This window comes from Equus przewalskii, chromosome 28 (assembly GCF_037783145.1).
Source record: "Equus przewalskii isolate Varuska chromosome 28, EquPr2, whole genome shotgun sequence".
NCBI classification, from domain to species: domain Eukaryota; kingdom Metazoa; phylum Chordata; class Mammalia; order Perissodactyla; family Equidae; genus Equus; species Equus przewalskii.
In genome coordinates, this window is record NC_091858.1 from 19,927,364 (window position 1) to 19,943,683 (window position 16,320).

At 36.0% G+C, this 16,320-nt stretch overlaps 1 protein-coding gene across 49 annotated transcripts in view; it reads left to right on the forward strand.

Moving 5' to 3' along the window:
* Positions 1-16,320, forward strand: part of PCM1 (pericentriolar material 1) — an 85,781-nt gene that overhangs the window by 33,542 nt on the left and 35,919 nt on the right. For all 49 annotated transcript variants that reach the window (XM_070598242.1, XM_070598251.1, XM_070598273.1 and 46 more), the window contains 10 exons: positions 1,073-1,227; positions 1,370-1,499; positions 2,495-2,635; positions 3,155-3,345; positions 4,940-5,143; positions 6,847-7,066; positions 7,169-7,314; positions 7,831-8,021; positions 10,261-10,432; positions 12,918-13,276. In XM_070598242.1, the coding sequence (XP_070454343.1) occupies positions 1,073-1,227; positions 1,370-1,499; positions 2,495-2,635; positions 3,155-3,345; positions 4,940-5,143; positions 6,847-7,066; positions 7,169-7,314; positions 7,831-8,021; positions 10,261-10,432; positions 12,918-13,276 (1,909 nt within the window). The remainder of the gene's footprint in view (positions 1-1,072; positions 1,228-1,369; positions 1,500-2,494; positions 2,636-3,154; positions 3,346-4,939; positions 5,144-6,846; positions 7,067-7,168; positions 7,315-7,830; positions 8,022-10,260; positions 10,433-12,917; positions 13,277-16,320) is intronic.

Sequence of the window (16,320 nt, forward strand, 5' to 3'; positions counted from 1 at the left end):
AGTCTCTGATGCAGTGTGTGTTAAAACAATAATTGTTTAGTCAGTTACTTTCTTAACTTTCTTTTAGTGTTGGAGTTTGTATCATATCAGTTGTTCAGTCTCTTCCATACTACCATCTGAAACTTGAGGCAGTTTTGTTTTGCATTTTTTTCTCATACGTTAATTTTTCTACTTTTTATTATGTGAAAATGCCCATGATTTAGCTTTTATATTCTTCATTTCCAACTTGAGTCAGTTTCTTTCTGATCTTCCTATTCATACTAGTGATGAATTAGATTATTTTTCACATTGATGCAAAGACCAAATACTACCATTTCTACAAACTTAAAATTGATTAGACAATTTTATAATTACAGTTTTATTAGAGTGATATGTCTGAAGTTTCAGTTGAGATCTTCAGAGAACCAAGGGTAAATATAAAATATGTAGAGTTAAATGTTTTTAAGAAAAGGCAGTAGTTCACCCACAACCCCCCATTTTAATAAATACATTGATTTCAACAGAAGATATAGATCTGCTGTTAGGAAGATATGAACTTTAGTTGTTTTTCCAGTAGTCATGACAGATTTGAGATACTATGTTCTCACTATTTTTTGTATTGTGAACATTGGTACTTGTTTGGCAAACTAAAGGCCAAAGTAAGGAAATGGAAAATTTTAATCAGAGCAAGTGACACTGGATATTAATCATTTGAAGTTGTTAATTTAAAATTATACCTTAAGAAAAATTAACTAATATCAAGAGTCCCAGCTCCAATGGTATATTTTTTATCTTCTTCATATCCACTAGATAGTTATTGTTTGGTAGCTTGGTCTCTGGTCAAGATAAGAAAAAGCAACTTAATATTTCTCATGACTGGGTAATTGGCAGCTTAAATTTTAAATATACTGTTTTCAGTTTTAGCACTTCATTTCCTGCCATTGATAAAGGATGAACTTCATTGTTCTCTAAAAATCTACTGCTTTAATTTTTATGTTATGTGAATTTTATAGACTGGTGGTATTTACTAATTATATGAATTGGATAATCCTTTAGATATGAAGATAATTTTAATATAATGATGGTGTTTTAGGATGATGATGCAGCAGACCAAGGAGTTATGTCTGCCCATACTTCAAATTTGGATGATTTCTACCCAGCAGAAGACGACACCAAACAAAATGCAAATAACACTAGAGGAAATGCCAATAAAACACAGAAAGATGCTGGAGTAAATGAAAAGGCAAGGTATGTTAAGCTTATGGCTTTCGTTTAATGAAAATTTAGCGCCTGTTACAGAGAAGGTACTCAGGTAGGTGTGCTGTATTATTCGTGCTTAATGCTATCATCAGATTTACTGGGGTCCACAAATATGTCAATTTAATTATAGAGAGAAATTTTATGAGGCTAAACTACAGCAGCAACAGAGAGAGCTCAAACAATTGCAGGAGGAAAGAAAGAAACTGATTGAGATTCAAGAGAAAATTCAAGCATTGCAAAAGGCATGTCCTGACCTACAGGTAATTAGGAAATGTTTTTCTTTCCATTTTGTCTGAAAAAAGATGTTTAAAACCTAATGTCAATTGACAGTACTCTTTGTCTTTTTCTAGTACTGATGTGACATTTATATTTATTAATTTTATGATTAATGAAATGGATGAACTAATAAAATGGGTTAGGGTTGTACATTTATACTATGAAAGATAGCACTTAGGAATTGACTCTGTTTCCATTTTTTCACTCATTGGGCTAGCTAGTTATAGGTTCAGAATATGAATATTTATAGCTATTTATTATATTAAAATATTCTCGTTTGAACTTTGCAATTAATGGACTATCATTTCCATCTTTTACTGGCCCAAAATTACATAATAAAGCTCTTAAGCCATTGTGAGTTACCTAAGGGAATTAAGATATTTTATTTGTAGTTTGAATATTAAATGTATATACCTTTGCTTATTAAATAGCCCCCTGTGTATGGGTCTTTGAGATTGAACAGAGAATGAGCAATCCTTGACCATGTCAGGTAACCAGGAGTAGGGTTAACATGGGAAGGGAATATCACTTCTTTTTGAGATTTTTCTTAAAATTTATTGGTTAGCTTTATTCTTCAGTTAGGTTTTGTTTTCAAAGAAAGGGAAACACATCAAATGATGTTTCTAATATAAGTTTATTTTCTAGACTCTTAACCTTTTTCAGTTTAATCCTTTTCCCTTGTCTCCAATTTAAATGACATCCAGAGGAATATATGCCAGAGTGGGTTGAGTATATGAAATTTTCCGCAATAACATTTTATCCCTTTTGTCTCTGTTGTTGCTGAGGGTTGGTTACTACTCGTTGACTTTAGCCTGTGTTTTCATGTGTCAGGTTTTCTTTGGATCATGATGGCAGTTAAGGTCTGGTAATGACAAATTAGGTATGGTACTAGAGCCCTAGAGAAGTAGTAAAATAACTGCTTTTATGAAATTAACATAACTGCTTTAATTCATAATAGTTTTTACCAACCCTTTTTTAGCTGTCAGCCACTAGTGCCGGTAATTGTCCCACAAAAAAATATATTCCAGCTGTTACTTCAACCCCAACTGTTAATGAAAATGAAACCAGTACAAGCAAATCTGTTTTTGAGCCTGAAGATTCTTCAGTAGTAGATAATGAGGTATTGTACATTGTACCCTGTTGTTCCTGAGTCAAGTCATATCTTAACAAGGAGTATTGATTGTCTGCAAAATGTGTTTTTAAATGTAGCCTGTTTTATGTCTTTTAGTTGGGAGAAGAAATAACTTTTTCCAAAAAGTAATTAAATTGGGATCTTTTCAGAATAGTCTTGCTCTTTATTAGCAAATATTTGGCAGAATTATAGGTAAAGGATAGCTGCAGCAAATAGTAATCATCTCAATTAGAAAGAATTATCTTTTAGCATTTTGTTTACATGTGATCTGTAGAAAACATTATTCTTCTTTTTCTAGATAGTTGATGAAATATTTTTGTTTTCATTGAGAATTAATGATTGCCTGATTTTTTTCTTATTTATGGATATTTTAACCTTCATGTAAAAAGGATAGAGTGAGAATAGAAATGTTTGTTGGTATTGACAGTAGGATTAACCTGTTATTCTTTAAGGCTGAAACAAATCCAGATATTTACAGTAACTTGACTTTGATTTTTAAAATAATAGCTATGGTCAGAAATGCGAAGACATGAAATGTTAAGGGAAGAGCTGCGACAGAGAAGAAAGCAACTTGAAGCTCTGATGGCTGAACATCAGAGGAGGCAAGGTCTAGCTGCAACTGCATCTCCAGTGGCTGTTTCTCTGAGAAGTGATGCATCTGAGAACCTGTGTACTCCTCAGCAAAGTAGAACAGAAAAGTAAGAGAATTGTTTGAGTCTTTTTTTTTTTTAACATCACCTACCTAAGGCCTGTGGGATAGGTAGCGTCATTTCCCCTCTACTTCACAGCACAAATCTGTTTCAGTGAGGCTAGTTTAAGCATGACCTTTATGAGTCAGTTTAACTAAATCCAGGTGCTTTCTATTCTAACTTCTCATAGCATCAACCTTCTGTCTTTTTTTTAATTACTAACACACTTGATTAAATGGTGATACAGATTTTCCTGAGTATATAAACCTTATTTTCTTAGTTTTCACCTTATAAAAAGAAAATGCTTGATACTTTGTAGTGCTTTTCTATCAGGCAGAAATAAGCACTTTTTAATTTAAATTGAGCATCTGCTGTTTGTTAAGTTTCCTAAGGATCTTAAAACATTATGTAAAACATTTCGTTTTTAGGATTTAAGTTTGAGATTTCTGCATTTAGAGTATTTCTGGGGGCTGGCCCTGTGGCTGAGTGGTTAAGTTTGTGCACTCTGCTTTAGTGGCCTGGGGTTTGCTGGTTTGGATCCTGGACATGGACCTACACACCACTCATCAAGCCATGCTGTGGCAGCATCCCATATAGAACAACTAGAATGACTTATAAGTAGGATATATAACTATGTACTGGGGCTTTGAGGAGGGAAAAAAAAAAGAGGAAGATTGGCAACAGATGTTAGTTCAGGGCCAATTTTCCTCACCAAAAAAAAAGCATATCTTAAAAAAAAAAAGAATATTTCTAAAAGAGTTGGTTATCTGTAAGATCAGTTAATTACTTATCTATATAGTAGTATTCACATCTAAAATTTTGAAACCCAAATTTGTTGTGACCTCACCTTTTAATATCCTCAGATGGCATTTCTGGAACATTGCACCAAGCCCCTTCTCTTTCTTCCTCTTAGAAGAACTTTTTCTGTTCTGGGAGTCTCAGTATGCTTTTTATTGATCACACTATATCTATAATATTTTATTCTATTTTGAGTACCACATATCTATCTGTACTTTTAAAAAGTTTTTAAAAAGTTTTGATAAGCATCTAGGTTTTAGAACCATAGATCTAGAATTCTGCTTTCCAGTATGGCAGCCACTAGATATAGGTGGCTATTTAAATTAAAATTAAATAGAATTAAAAATTCATTTTCTCTGTCACACCAGGCATATTTTAAGTGCTTATTAGTCATGTGTACCTAGTGGTCACTGTATGGACAGCACAGATATAGATTGTTACTACCATTGCAGAAAGTTATCTATTGGACAGCTCTGATCTAGAAAACTGTCACTCAAGGAAAAGTTGAAAGTTGAGGGGGATTTAGTTTAGGAAAAGGGTTCCAGGGGATGTGATTACTATTTTAAGTTATTTGAAGAATTGTTTTCTGAAAGGCAGAGTAAATATATTTTATATAACAGCAGTGGGGAGAGTACCACCCATCTTGTAGTTACTGTGATTAAATGAAATTTTATATATACACATATGTGCATATACATACATGCGTACATGTATATATTTGGTACAATGTCTGGTACATAGTAGGTGGTAAAGTATTTAGCTCATCTCCAGAATGATCTCTTGGTTTTTGTCTCTTAATCTCTAGAACAATGGCAACTTGGGGAGGTTCTACCCAGTGTGCACTAGATGAAGAAGGAGATGAAGATGGTTACCTTTCTGAAGGAATTGTTCGGACAGATGAAGAGGAGGAAGAAGAAGAGCAAGATGCTAGTTCCAATGATAACTCTTCCATGTATCCTCCTAACAGTGTGAATCATAACTCTTATAATGTAAAGGAAACTAAAAATAGGTTAGTTTCACTGTTTCAATTTTTTGCTTGATTTGAAGAGTCTTGGGTCTTTCTGACACCAAGCAATTCTCTGATTCTCTGGACCAACTGAATATCTTACAATTTAATTCAGTTCTGACACTAACTACTTGGAGCTAGGGCAGACCCCACAAGTTAAGGGACTCAGTCACATAAGCCTGCCCCCACTTCAGATGCCAGTTGCAAGTCCCAAGTCCCCAGGGTACACACACTTATGTCTGACTTGGCTACAAATTTTGGGATTCCACAACCCCTCTTCAGGTTCCATAATTTGCTAAAACAATTCACAGAACTTAGGAAAACACTTGTGTTTACTGGTTTCTTATAAAGGATACAACTCAGCAACAGCCAAATTGAGGAGGTGCATAGGCCAAGGTATGAGTTGAGGAGTGGCACAGAGCTTCTTCCATGCGCTCTCTGGCGGCTGACCACCTTCCCAGAACTTCAGTTGGTCACCAACCCAGAAGTTCTCCTAACTGCCTTGTTTAGGGGTTTTTATGGAGGTTTCATTTCATAGGCACAATTGATTAAATTTACTGGCCACTGGTGATTAAACTCAATCTCTGGCCCCTCCCCTCCCTGGAGGTTAGGACATGGGGCTAAAAGTTCCCACCCTCTAAACACCTGCTTGGTTTTTCTGGCAACCAGCCCCCATCATGAAACTATCTAGATCTTGCCAAGAGTTGTTAGCATAAACTCAGGTATGGTTGAAAGGGGCTCATTATAAATAACAAAGACACTCCTGTACTTAGGAGATAGAGTTTTAGGAGCTCTGTGCCAGGAACCTAGAACAAAGACCAAATATATTTTTTATTATACCACAAGAGTGTTGCCAAGATACATTCCACCTAGACTGGATCAAGATTCGTAAGCTTTGATCTTCTCCCCTGTTTTGGGGAATTAAGCAGAAATTAAAAATCATAGGATACAAAATTATGTGGACACTTCTGTGTAAAACATAAAGGAAAAAACACTGGAAGAGAATAAAAAATGATACAAGGCTAGAAATCTGGAACATTTCCCATCTCTATTTCCATACTTTTTTTTTTTAGTGAGGAAGATGTGCCCCGAACTAACATCCATTGCCAATCTGCCTCTTTTTGTTTTGAGGCAGATTAGCCCTGAGCTAAGGTCCATGCCAGTCTTCCTCTATTTTGTGTTTGGGATACCTCTTCAGCATGGCTGATGAGTGGAGTAGGTCCACACCCAGGATCTGAACCCACAAACCCAGGCTGCTGAAGCAGAACGCATGGAACTTTAACCACTCAGCCATGGGGCTGGCCCCATTTTCCATGCTTTTAAAGTCCTTTGAACTTAAAAAGAGAGGGACTGACCCCATGGCCAAGTGGTTAAGTTTGTGCACTCTGCTTTGGCGGCCCAGGGTTCGCTGGTTCAAATTCTGGGCATGGACCTGCACACCGTTCATCAAGCCATGCTGTGATGGCATCCCACATAGAAGAACTAGAATGACTTACAACTAGGATATACAACTATGTATGGGGACTTTAGAGAGGCCAAAAAAAGGAAGATCGGCAGCAGATGTTAGCTCAGGGCCAATCTTCCTCACCAAAAAGCATTAAAAAAAAAGAATACTGGCCTGTGGGCCAGGGTATCAGGGTTTATTGCTGGATTTTAAAAATCAAATAATTACATATGATGACCTAATGCTTTAAATCTTGTGTTAGGTGGAAGAACAATCGCCCTTTTTCAGCAGATGGAAATTATCGTCCTTTAGCCAAAACAAGACAACAGAATATCAGCATGCAACGGCAGGAAAACCTTCGTTGGGTGTCAGAACTCTCTTATGTAGAAGAGAAAGAACAATGGCAAGAACAAATCAATCAGCTAAAGAAACAGCTTGATTTCAGTGTCAATATTTGTCAGACTTTGATGCAAGACCAGCAGGTAGAGTTTACTATGACAGTAAAATTTTTTTATCTTGTTTTTGAAGCAATACACATTTTTCTCAAGTCATCAGTAACTATAACAAAATTTTTCTTTCCATAGACTCTGTCTTGTCTGCTACAAACTCTTCTCACGGGTCCTTACAGTGTTATGCCCAGCAATGTTGCGTCTCCTCAAGTCCACCTTATCATGCACCAGTTGAACCAGTGCTATACTCAGCTAACGTGGCAACAGAATAACGTGCAGAGGTAATCTGTGTCTTAGAAGCAGTGTGACTGTGTAGTCAGAGCTCACACTGAGCAGGGGTTTCACAGTTACCTCTGGGAGAAAAGGGCAGGAGCCAAATTGCCTATTCAGATATTCTGTGTCACTCAAGAATTTTATAAACAGTGGTTTGCCCAGTGTTCACTTTTAATACTGTGGACTTGACTTTTGTTCTTAAAATTTTATAGTATTCAGCTTTACACTTACCTTTGGTAAATTATATGGTGTGTATATTACACCTCAGTAAAGCTGTAAACAACAACAAAAATGAGCTTCTTGTGGTTATGCTTACTGTCTGATAGAAGTGCTAAGGGCAGTTAGTTCTTGTTCCAAAGGCTGAGTGTACAGGACAAGCAGATATCTGTTGTAGTAAATATCAGAGCAGTCAGTGTGTTCTGCATACTGTTGAATCATTTCGTATATATATTCTTTCTCAATGTACTTTAAATAGATGCTAATAGAATTGATTTTTAAATTACTGACTTAGTAAAATTTTATAGGTTGAAACAAATGCTAAATGAACTTATGCGCCAACAAAATCAGCATCCGGAAAAACCTGGAAGCAAGGAGAGAGGCAGCAGTGCATCACACCCTCCTCCTCCCAGTTTATTTTGTCCTTTCAGCTTTCCAACACAGCCTGTAAATTTGTTTAACCTACCTGGGTTTACGAATTTTTCATCATTTGCACCAGGTAAGTGATTAAAAATGTAAAGGGAAGACAAGTAAATGCAGAGTGTTTGAGAATATCATTAGTCTGCTGCATGGATTTTTATCATTCTCTTTTGGAATGATAGGAAATGTTTAATCATAATATGGTTGCTAATGAAATTAAGTGAACTGTGTATTTATGAATGATTACTTAGTCTTATACCTTTGAATTATGCAACAACTATTTAGTAAGGAGAAAAGGAATTAACCTATCCAGTGACTGCTGTATGCCAGGCACTGTGCGAAACATTAGGAGAGTGAGGATGAGTAAGACAAGATAATAGAGTAGCTTCATGTCTTGGTAGGGAGATATACTACTACACTAAAGGTGAGTGCTTAGTTTAGGCTTATCTTTAATTTTACTTAGCTTAGCCTTTTATTTAGCCTTTTTTTCTGCACGCATTACATGCCAGACACTATTTAAATGACTGGGAGTCAGATGAGTAAGACTAATGCTTTAAGGAATTCAGAGTCTAGTGAGGAAGCCAAGAATGTCAGTAAATCCTTAGTGCAGCACCATGAGTGCCATAGCAGTGATGCAAATGAGGTGAGTGACTGACTCTTCCTTGGGGCAAAAGATTGTCCGCAAATATGTTTTTTCCAGAAAAAGTGTTATTTAAGCTAAAGAACAAATAGAATTTATTTCCAGGGGGGTTAGGAGGGAAAGGGCTTTCTAATCAATGGAACTATCTAGATTTACAAAGCAATGAAACAGTGTATCACTTAGGGAATTGGGAGGTCATTAAGTGTGGCTAGGATGTAGGGCCATGGCTGGGGAAGAGTAACTGATGTGGCTGGAGAGCAGTGGAGGCTCTTTGTGCTGTGCACAGAAGCTTAGAATTTCCATTGCAGACTAGAGGGGCCGTTGAAGAATTTTGAGCAGGGGATAGCATGAGATTTATATTTTAGAGAGGATATACTGGTGATAGTGTTGAGGAGAGATTGGAGAGAAGGAGCTAAGAGTATAGCTGCTGAGTAGAAAATAGAAGGCTGTTGCATACTCTCAGGGACAGAATGATAGCTTGACCTAAGGCATCGGAGGCAGGGGTGAAGAAGAAGGTGGAATTCAAAAGACATTCTGGAGGTAGAAGTTAAGTGACCAGTTAGGTGAGATGAATCATGAAGGAGGAGGAGTTGAAGATGTTTGCCAGGGAATATAGGAGGAGAAAAAGGGTTGGGAGGGCTTTGTGAATATAAATATAAATAAATTAAAATATCACACTGTATTTCCTTAACAGGATTATAAAAACGATGGAATTAAAAAATTTAACAAGCTTGTTAGTTCTTGGTTGTCAATTAATATTGGCAGCAAACGTTTTTTGAGCAGGCTTTTTGTTTTTGCTGAGGAAGATTGGCCCTGAGCTAACATCTTTTGCCAATTTTCCTCTGTTTTCTATGTGAGATGCTGCCACAGCATGGCTTGATGAGTGGTGTGTAGGTCTGTGCCCAGGATTCCAACTGGAGAACCCTGGGCCACAGAAGTGGAACACACGAACTTAACTACTACACCATTGGGCAGCCCATCGAGTAGGGTTTTAAGTAACAAATAATATAAGAAATTGTACGTGCAGTTCCTTGTCACTGTGATATGCTTCATATCAGTGCCAACCCTGTTCAAACTCTTCATTTTTCACAAATGAGGTAAATTTTGTGGAGCCTTCTCTGATACCTTTCTTTCCCAAGTTGTTGGTAGCCCCTTGCAGATTCCTCTGTTACAGCACTATATGGTAAGTATTTAATTGTATTCTGCTTCCTGATTGGAGTGGAAAGAACATAAATAAGCTTTGGAGTCATGCAGACCCAAGATCTAACCTGCTCTTCCATTTACTAGACGTTTGATCTCTGAGCCTATTTTCTCACTGGTAAAATGAATACAATGCCTATGTCATAGCCCTGTTTTGAGCATTAAATGAGATAACATGTAAAGTGCCTACAGTAGAGTCTAGCAGCCAGTAATAATTTGATAAATGTCAGGTACTATTATTGTTCCTAACTTTATGCCCATAAGGAGATAGGGATCATTGTTTGTCTTTGTATTACCAATGCTGGAAACAGTGGGCTGAGCTATAAACCGTGATTAATTAAATGAGTGTTAGTTTATTTTAATAATTTTGTGTTTTGGTGGATTTGAATTGCTGATTTTATTAAAACTGTCTTGTAATTTATATTACAGTTAAAGGCACTTCTTTATTGTTGTCTTACCCATATCTTTTATTTATTAGGTATGAATTTCAGCCCTTTATTTCCTTCTAATTTTGGAGATTTTTCTCAGAATATTTCTGCACCCACTGAACAGCAGCAACCATTAGCCCAGAATTCTTCAGGGAAAACAGAATATATGGCTTTTCCAAAACCTTTTGAAAGCAGTTCTTCTATTGGAGCAGAAAAACAAAGGTATTTGGTTATGAACATAACCCATCATTTGCTTAAATATCACTTTTGTGATTACATCTAATTATATGTAATTTGAAAATGCTGTTAGGGAGCACATTTGTGATTGTTTGGCTCGATGGTGCTGAGAATATGAAACTCTCACGTCTTAGCAGCCGTCTCAGGCATACACCTGCTGCTAACCCTGGTACGGGAGCCGTTAAGGGTTTGATCAGGGTGTCCTGTGAGATTCCTTTTGGAGGGATAAGACCCAACCCATAGAATGTCTTTTGCCCTTGATTTGATATCTGTCTTTAAGATCACTAATTTAGGACTAGAAACTAATATTAACTACTAGAGGATAGTTGTTGTAAAGTGATGGCTCCTTTATTTGATTCATAGCTCCTCATTAGAATAAGTCCCTAAGGCCTCTCCAAATGTAATTTTGAATACTGCTAGATTATGAAAACAAGTTTAGCCAAGAAGTTTTAGCGAAACAGCGCCAGTCATAGTCAGGATTTTTTTCTGTTTCTCAACATTTATTATTTTTTAATATGATAATCTTCCCAAATAAACTTTTTGACTCAAATTGTTTGGAGGACTAGTTGGATTCAGTCAGGTTAATCATTGTGTAAGCATTTTTATAGGTAGATAAATAATGTTTGTAATGATTGTGTTAATCCAGAAAATGATTTGATGGCCAGCTGGTGAAAATATTAGAGCCTTTTTATTGTTATTGTTGTTTACTTCAGAAAAAACTTTTTAGAAGGATTAAAAATTAGAAGTCAGTTGAGCCTAATATTTGTTCTGTCAAAAGTATCTCTATGATTTTTGTCTTTCCTAGCCACTTACAAATATATAATTCACGTTGCTTTTCCCTTCAGTTATGTGATTGGGCATGTCTTGGGCTCTTAAATTAGCATTTTGACACTGTTTAATTGTTAAATCATGATTTTTTTTTTTTACATGATTAACCAAAAACTCTTAGAATTCAACTTTGTATTTGCCTCTAGGAAGGCGGTGATTGACCTTCCTGACTTTGTTTTTCTTAGCTGGACGAACCATATTTTCCTGTTAAATCTCATGTTGCTCTATAAAAGTATTCTGTGGTCAGAGCCTAACAGTGTTAGTGCACAGCTGCCATCCAGAAATGATGGTTGAATGAATCTCCATCACAAGCAGTAAACATTTATTCAAAGTGTTAATGAATAACCTTCCTACAGGAACGTCCCTACTTCATTTTTATCTATATTTTATATAACTGATAGCAAAAACATGGATCTGGATACCTAATGTTATTTGAGATATTTGACCTGCTTCAGATTAGACGTCATCTCCTCCCAAAAGTCTCAGCTATTATAGATGTCCTTAATTAAATGGCTGGAGATAATAAGAGGTCAGATGAAACATTGTGGTCTTGAGTCAGGGTCTTTCCTATAAAGGGCTAGATAGTTAAGTATTGCAAGCCATACAGTATCTGTCATAACCATTTATCTCTGCCATTCTTGCATGAAAGCAGCCATAAACAGTATATAAACAAATGAGTGCATTCCAATAACACTTTATTTATGGGCACTGAAATTTGAATTTTATATAATTTATGTCACAAACTATTTTTCTTCCTTTGATTTTTTTTTTTCCCAACCATGTAAGAATATAAAAATAATTTTAGCTCTCAGGCCATACAGAAACAGTCAGCAGGCTGAATTTGGCCTGCCAACTGTAGGTTTGCTATCCTTTGTCTTAGGGTAAATCCTGTTGATCAGTGTCTCCCAAATTACATTCTTAGGAACACTGTTGTCCCTGTCAGGTTCTGTGATAAAAAGCTTTGGACGTCTTCCTCACTGTGTTCCCTTCTAAGACATTTGTAAAGCACGCTGGCATATTAAAAGTTCTGAGAAATCCCAGAGATCTGTTTAACTTTGTTTTGCCTATTTTTTCCCAAACTTAGATGACCAGTGAATACCTATTAACATATTAAGGGATGCCAGTGTTTAGCAGATAACATTTGGAAAATGACATTAGACCAACGGAATTAAACTAGACTTAATGTGTGGAGAAAGAAACAACTATGGCCAGTTGTTTTCAGCAAATTCGGGTTCTCTTTGAACTGCTTTAGGTGACACAGATCCGTGAATATTCCCAAACCCTCTACTACAGTTCTTTCTCAACTGTTCTTCCAAGTTTTGGGGGGTTTTTTTTTATATCTGTCTCATCCTCCTTTTATTTTTCTTTCCCTCTCTTTTCCATCATGAATGCTAGATCTTTGGAACTTTTGCCAGTGAAAATGGTTTAGTGAAAGGCTCCAAGATCAAAGTTTAAAGTAATTTAGTACATTTGCCTATGTAATATTTTCATATTTAATGCATATTTTTGTGAAAATATTTTTATAGCCTGTTGACAATTTTATTTTCTTAAATCTACTAGTATAAATTAAGTTTATCTGGAGTTTTCAGTAAACATAGAAATCTATCAATGTAATCTATGAAAACTTATTTTCATTGGTAAGGAATCAAAAACAGCCCGAAGAAGAAGTGGAAAACAGTAGGACACCATGGTTGCATGACCAAGAAGGTGAAGTAGAAAAACCGTTTATCAAGACTGGATTTGCAGTGTCTGTAGAGAAAACTACAAATAGTAATCGCAAAAATCAATTAGATACCAGCAGGAGAAGACGCCAGTTTGATGAAGAGTCATTAGAAAGCTTTAGCAGTATGCCTGATCCAGTAGATCCGGCAACAGTAACTAAAACATTCAAGACAAGAAAAGCATCTGCACAGGCCAGCCTGGCATCTAAAGATAAAACTCCCAAGTCAAAGAGTAAGAAAAGACATTCTACTCAGCTGAAAAGCAGAGTTAAAAATATTGGTAAGTACAGAAATTTGTTGAATATCAGTCATTGTGAATGTTGGTAACCTTACTGTGGCATGTTGCATATTTAATTTCAGTATGGCTAGATGGGTAGGCATTGTTCTAGACCTACTTGAACAAAGTCACTTTTAGCTACCTTTGTAATTTTTTTGCAAAACTTGTCAAATACATTAAACAAATACATTGTTTAATGTAGATATTTTAAAACATGGCATTTATTCTTTTTTTGTCATTCTTAAAGCTTCTTATATTTCCTATATATGTGCTTACTATGAGCTCAGAAGTTTTCCAAATCTTATAGGTTACTTTAAAATTGCCAAAATGCCCAGTTTTATTATTCACTCTCTTTTAATATTACATCTTGTACCACATCCAGCACTTTAGTCGTGACTAAAGTGTCCTATATCTAACACTTCAGTCAAAGTTAGATCCTTGATTGATTCATTTAAAGCAATGTGGGCCTTTACATTTCAATTTTTGATTATCATATAGATGAAACTACTTTTAAAACAAGTTTGCTCTTAGCCTTTCAGGAACTGAATCTTAATGAAGTAAAACATTAACCCATATTTTATTGAATCTGCCATTGAGTATCATATCAAAGATCTCTTTATAGTGTTAAGGACAAGCCACTTTTTTAAAAAATAGATTTTCTATGAATTTTGAAGAAGTTACTGATGGCTGGCACTAGGTTAAAAATAGTTTTACTAGCTATAATTTGGAATGTTAGCTAAAAGACACTCCTTCAGGTTTGCAAGGGATACTTTTTGGCTACGGCTTTGGGTGTTTCTGGGCTTATGGAGATAGTATTTGGTGCTTAAGAACAAAGTATTCTAGGCTTATAATCAGAAAAGTTTGAAAAATCACTACACACTGCTAACTCCCTCTCTTGGAAGCTCACAATACATATAAGTATAGTAAAGGTTCTGGAAAAATCCTAGTAAAAAAATCTACTTGTAAACTTTGGCAGCAAAAATCTTAACCGTTTTTGGGTAATGGAATTCTTGAAAAATCTACTGAAAACTATGGATTTAAAAAAGAATACATGCACCTTTTTTTTCATTTCATTACTTCATGTATGCTTCAAGTCCTTGGCTCCTATCCGTATCCCTATGTGAAGAATCTGAGTTGATGGGTAAATAAGCAAATTTGAACAGGGATAACATTTTTCTCAGCATATCTATTATCCTTGAAATAGTTTTCCAGTTATATAGTTTGGGAGGAGCTGATTTATGTAATAAATTAGTTAGTGATCTGAAACCATTCAAATGAATGAAAATACAGCTGCTATGCTTTCTGCAAGATTACTTTTGGTGCCACTAGAAAACGTTCAATGGCATTTTGAGAGAAGCCCTTTGAGTAACTCATTGAACTTTTTATTCCCTGGTATCTTGCCCACACAAAAATGCTTTTTGTCAAACGAACAACTGTAGAAAAACTAACATTTATTATACCAGCATTCTCATTCAGCTAGTTAGTTTGAGTGTACTAGGGCAATACTTCTTAAACTTGAATATTTCATACAAATCTTTAGAATTTTGTTCAAGGGCAGATTGTGATTCAGTCGGTCTGGAGAGGGACCTGAGAGTCTGTGTTTCTGACAGCCTCCTGTGTATTACCATTATTGGTCTGTGGACTACTCTCTGAGTAGCAGGCTTTTAGAGGACCCTTAGCCAACTTATGGCTGTGTCTACCTAAGCCTAAAAATATCAGTGTATTCATATTTTTGAAACCCCCTTTATTCTGAGGAGTTATGCTTCCATATAGGCAATTCAGCTTTTTTACTTCAGGGCAAACATTGACATTCTGTTTTATGTGCTCTCTTCTCTCATATTTAAATATAAAGCTACCTGCCAAAAACGTGCTTTCACATTTGATCAATAGGCATTCAAGACCATCTATCAGTGAGAGCCCCACTTTAAGGCACACACACAAAAATAAAAGACTTGATAGCAGAATCGAATATATGCAGAGTCAAACTAGTGTACTGCAAAGTCAGATTAGTCTGCTAAATCTTTGCAGTTCAAAATGTGAACCATGGACAATCAGCATTGGCATCATCTGGGTGCTTTTTAGAAATGTACACTTTTGGGCCCCACCTTATATCAACTGAATGAGTATGCATTGTTCTTCAGTATGCATTTTAGCAAGATTTCAGATGTTTTAATATGAATATATGCACATTAAAATCTGAGAAGCACTGAGTTAGACCACTAATTTATGTTGCTTTTATTCTCTTTATGGGATAGGGGTAGCCAAGATTACTTTGAAAAAAGAATGCTGAGCCAGCCCTGATGGCCTAGTGGGTAAAGTTTGGTGCTCACCACTTTGGCAGTGTGGGTGCACTTCTTGGTTGTGGAACCACGCTGCCCGTCTGTCAGCTGCCATGCTGTGGCGGCAGCTCCCATAGAACTAGGACACCATATCACTAGGATATACAACCGTGCACTGGGGCTTTGGGGAGGGGAAAGAGGCCAAAAAAAGCATGTTTGCTCTGTCTTAAAGGAAGTGGTAATGAAGGTGAATGGAGAGATTGGAAGGCATTCCAAATTATAGTTACAGTAAGAAAAAATACAGAATCAGGATGAAGCAGGTAGAAAAAACGAGAGGAACTAGGGAAGGAAATAGGATATGACAAATCCTAGTGGTTTTCAAATCTACAGCATGGTGGTTGCTGTCTTGAGGGATACAGTACAGCCAGTTATACCGTCCCCAAGTTACTAGACTGAACTGTTTATATCTGTTTTTCGTACATGTTGATAGTCTTTCAGAAGTGCTATGCTAAATCTTCATTTAACTTTGTTTCCCATGATGGTAATGTATTTAATCTTCAGAAAGTCTTTTTATGTAAAGACACATATTATTGCATGTGAGGTAAGATTTTACAAATTAAGTGATAATCTTTTAAACTTTAGTTCAAATTGAGATTTGATGAGTTGAGCATGATTTCTTGCCTTGCTGCATGTTTCAGTTATCCAAATTATGGAATTTGGCTACACTCTACTGGGCCTATTCTCTCTCTTGATGTTATTAGAGGGGAG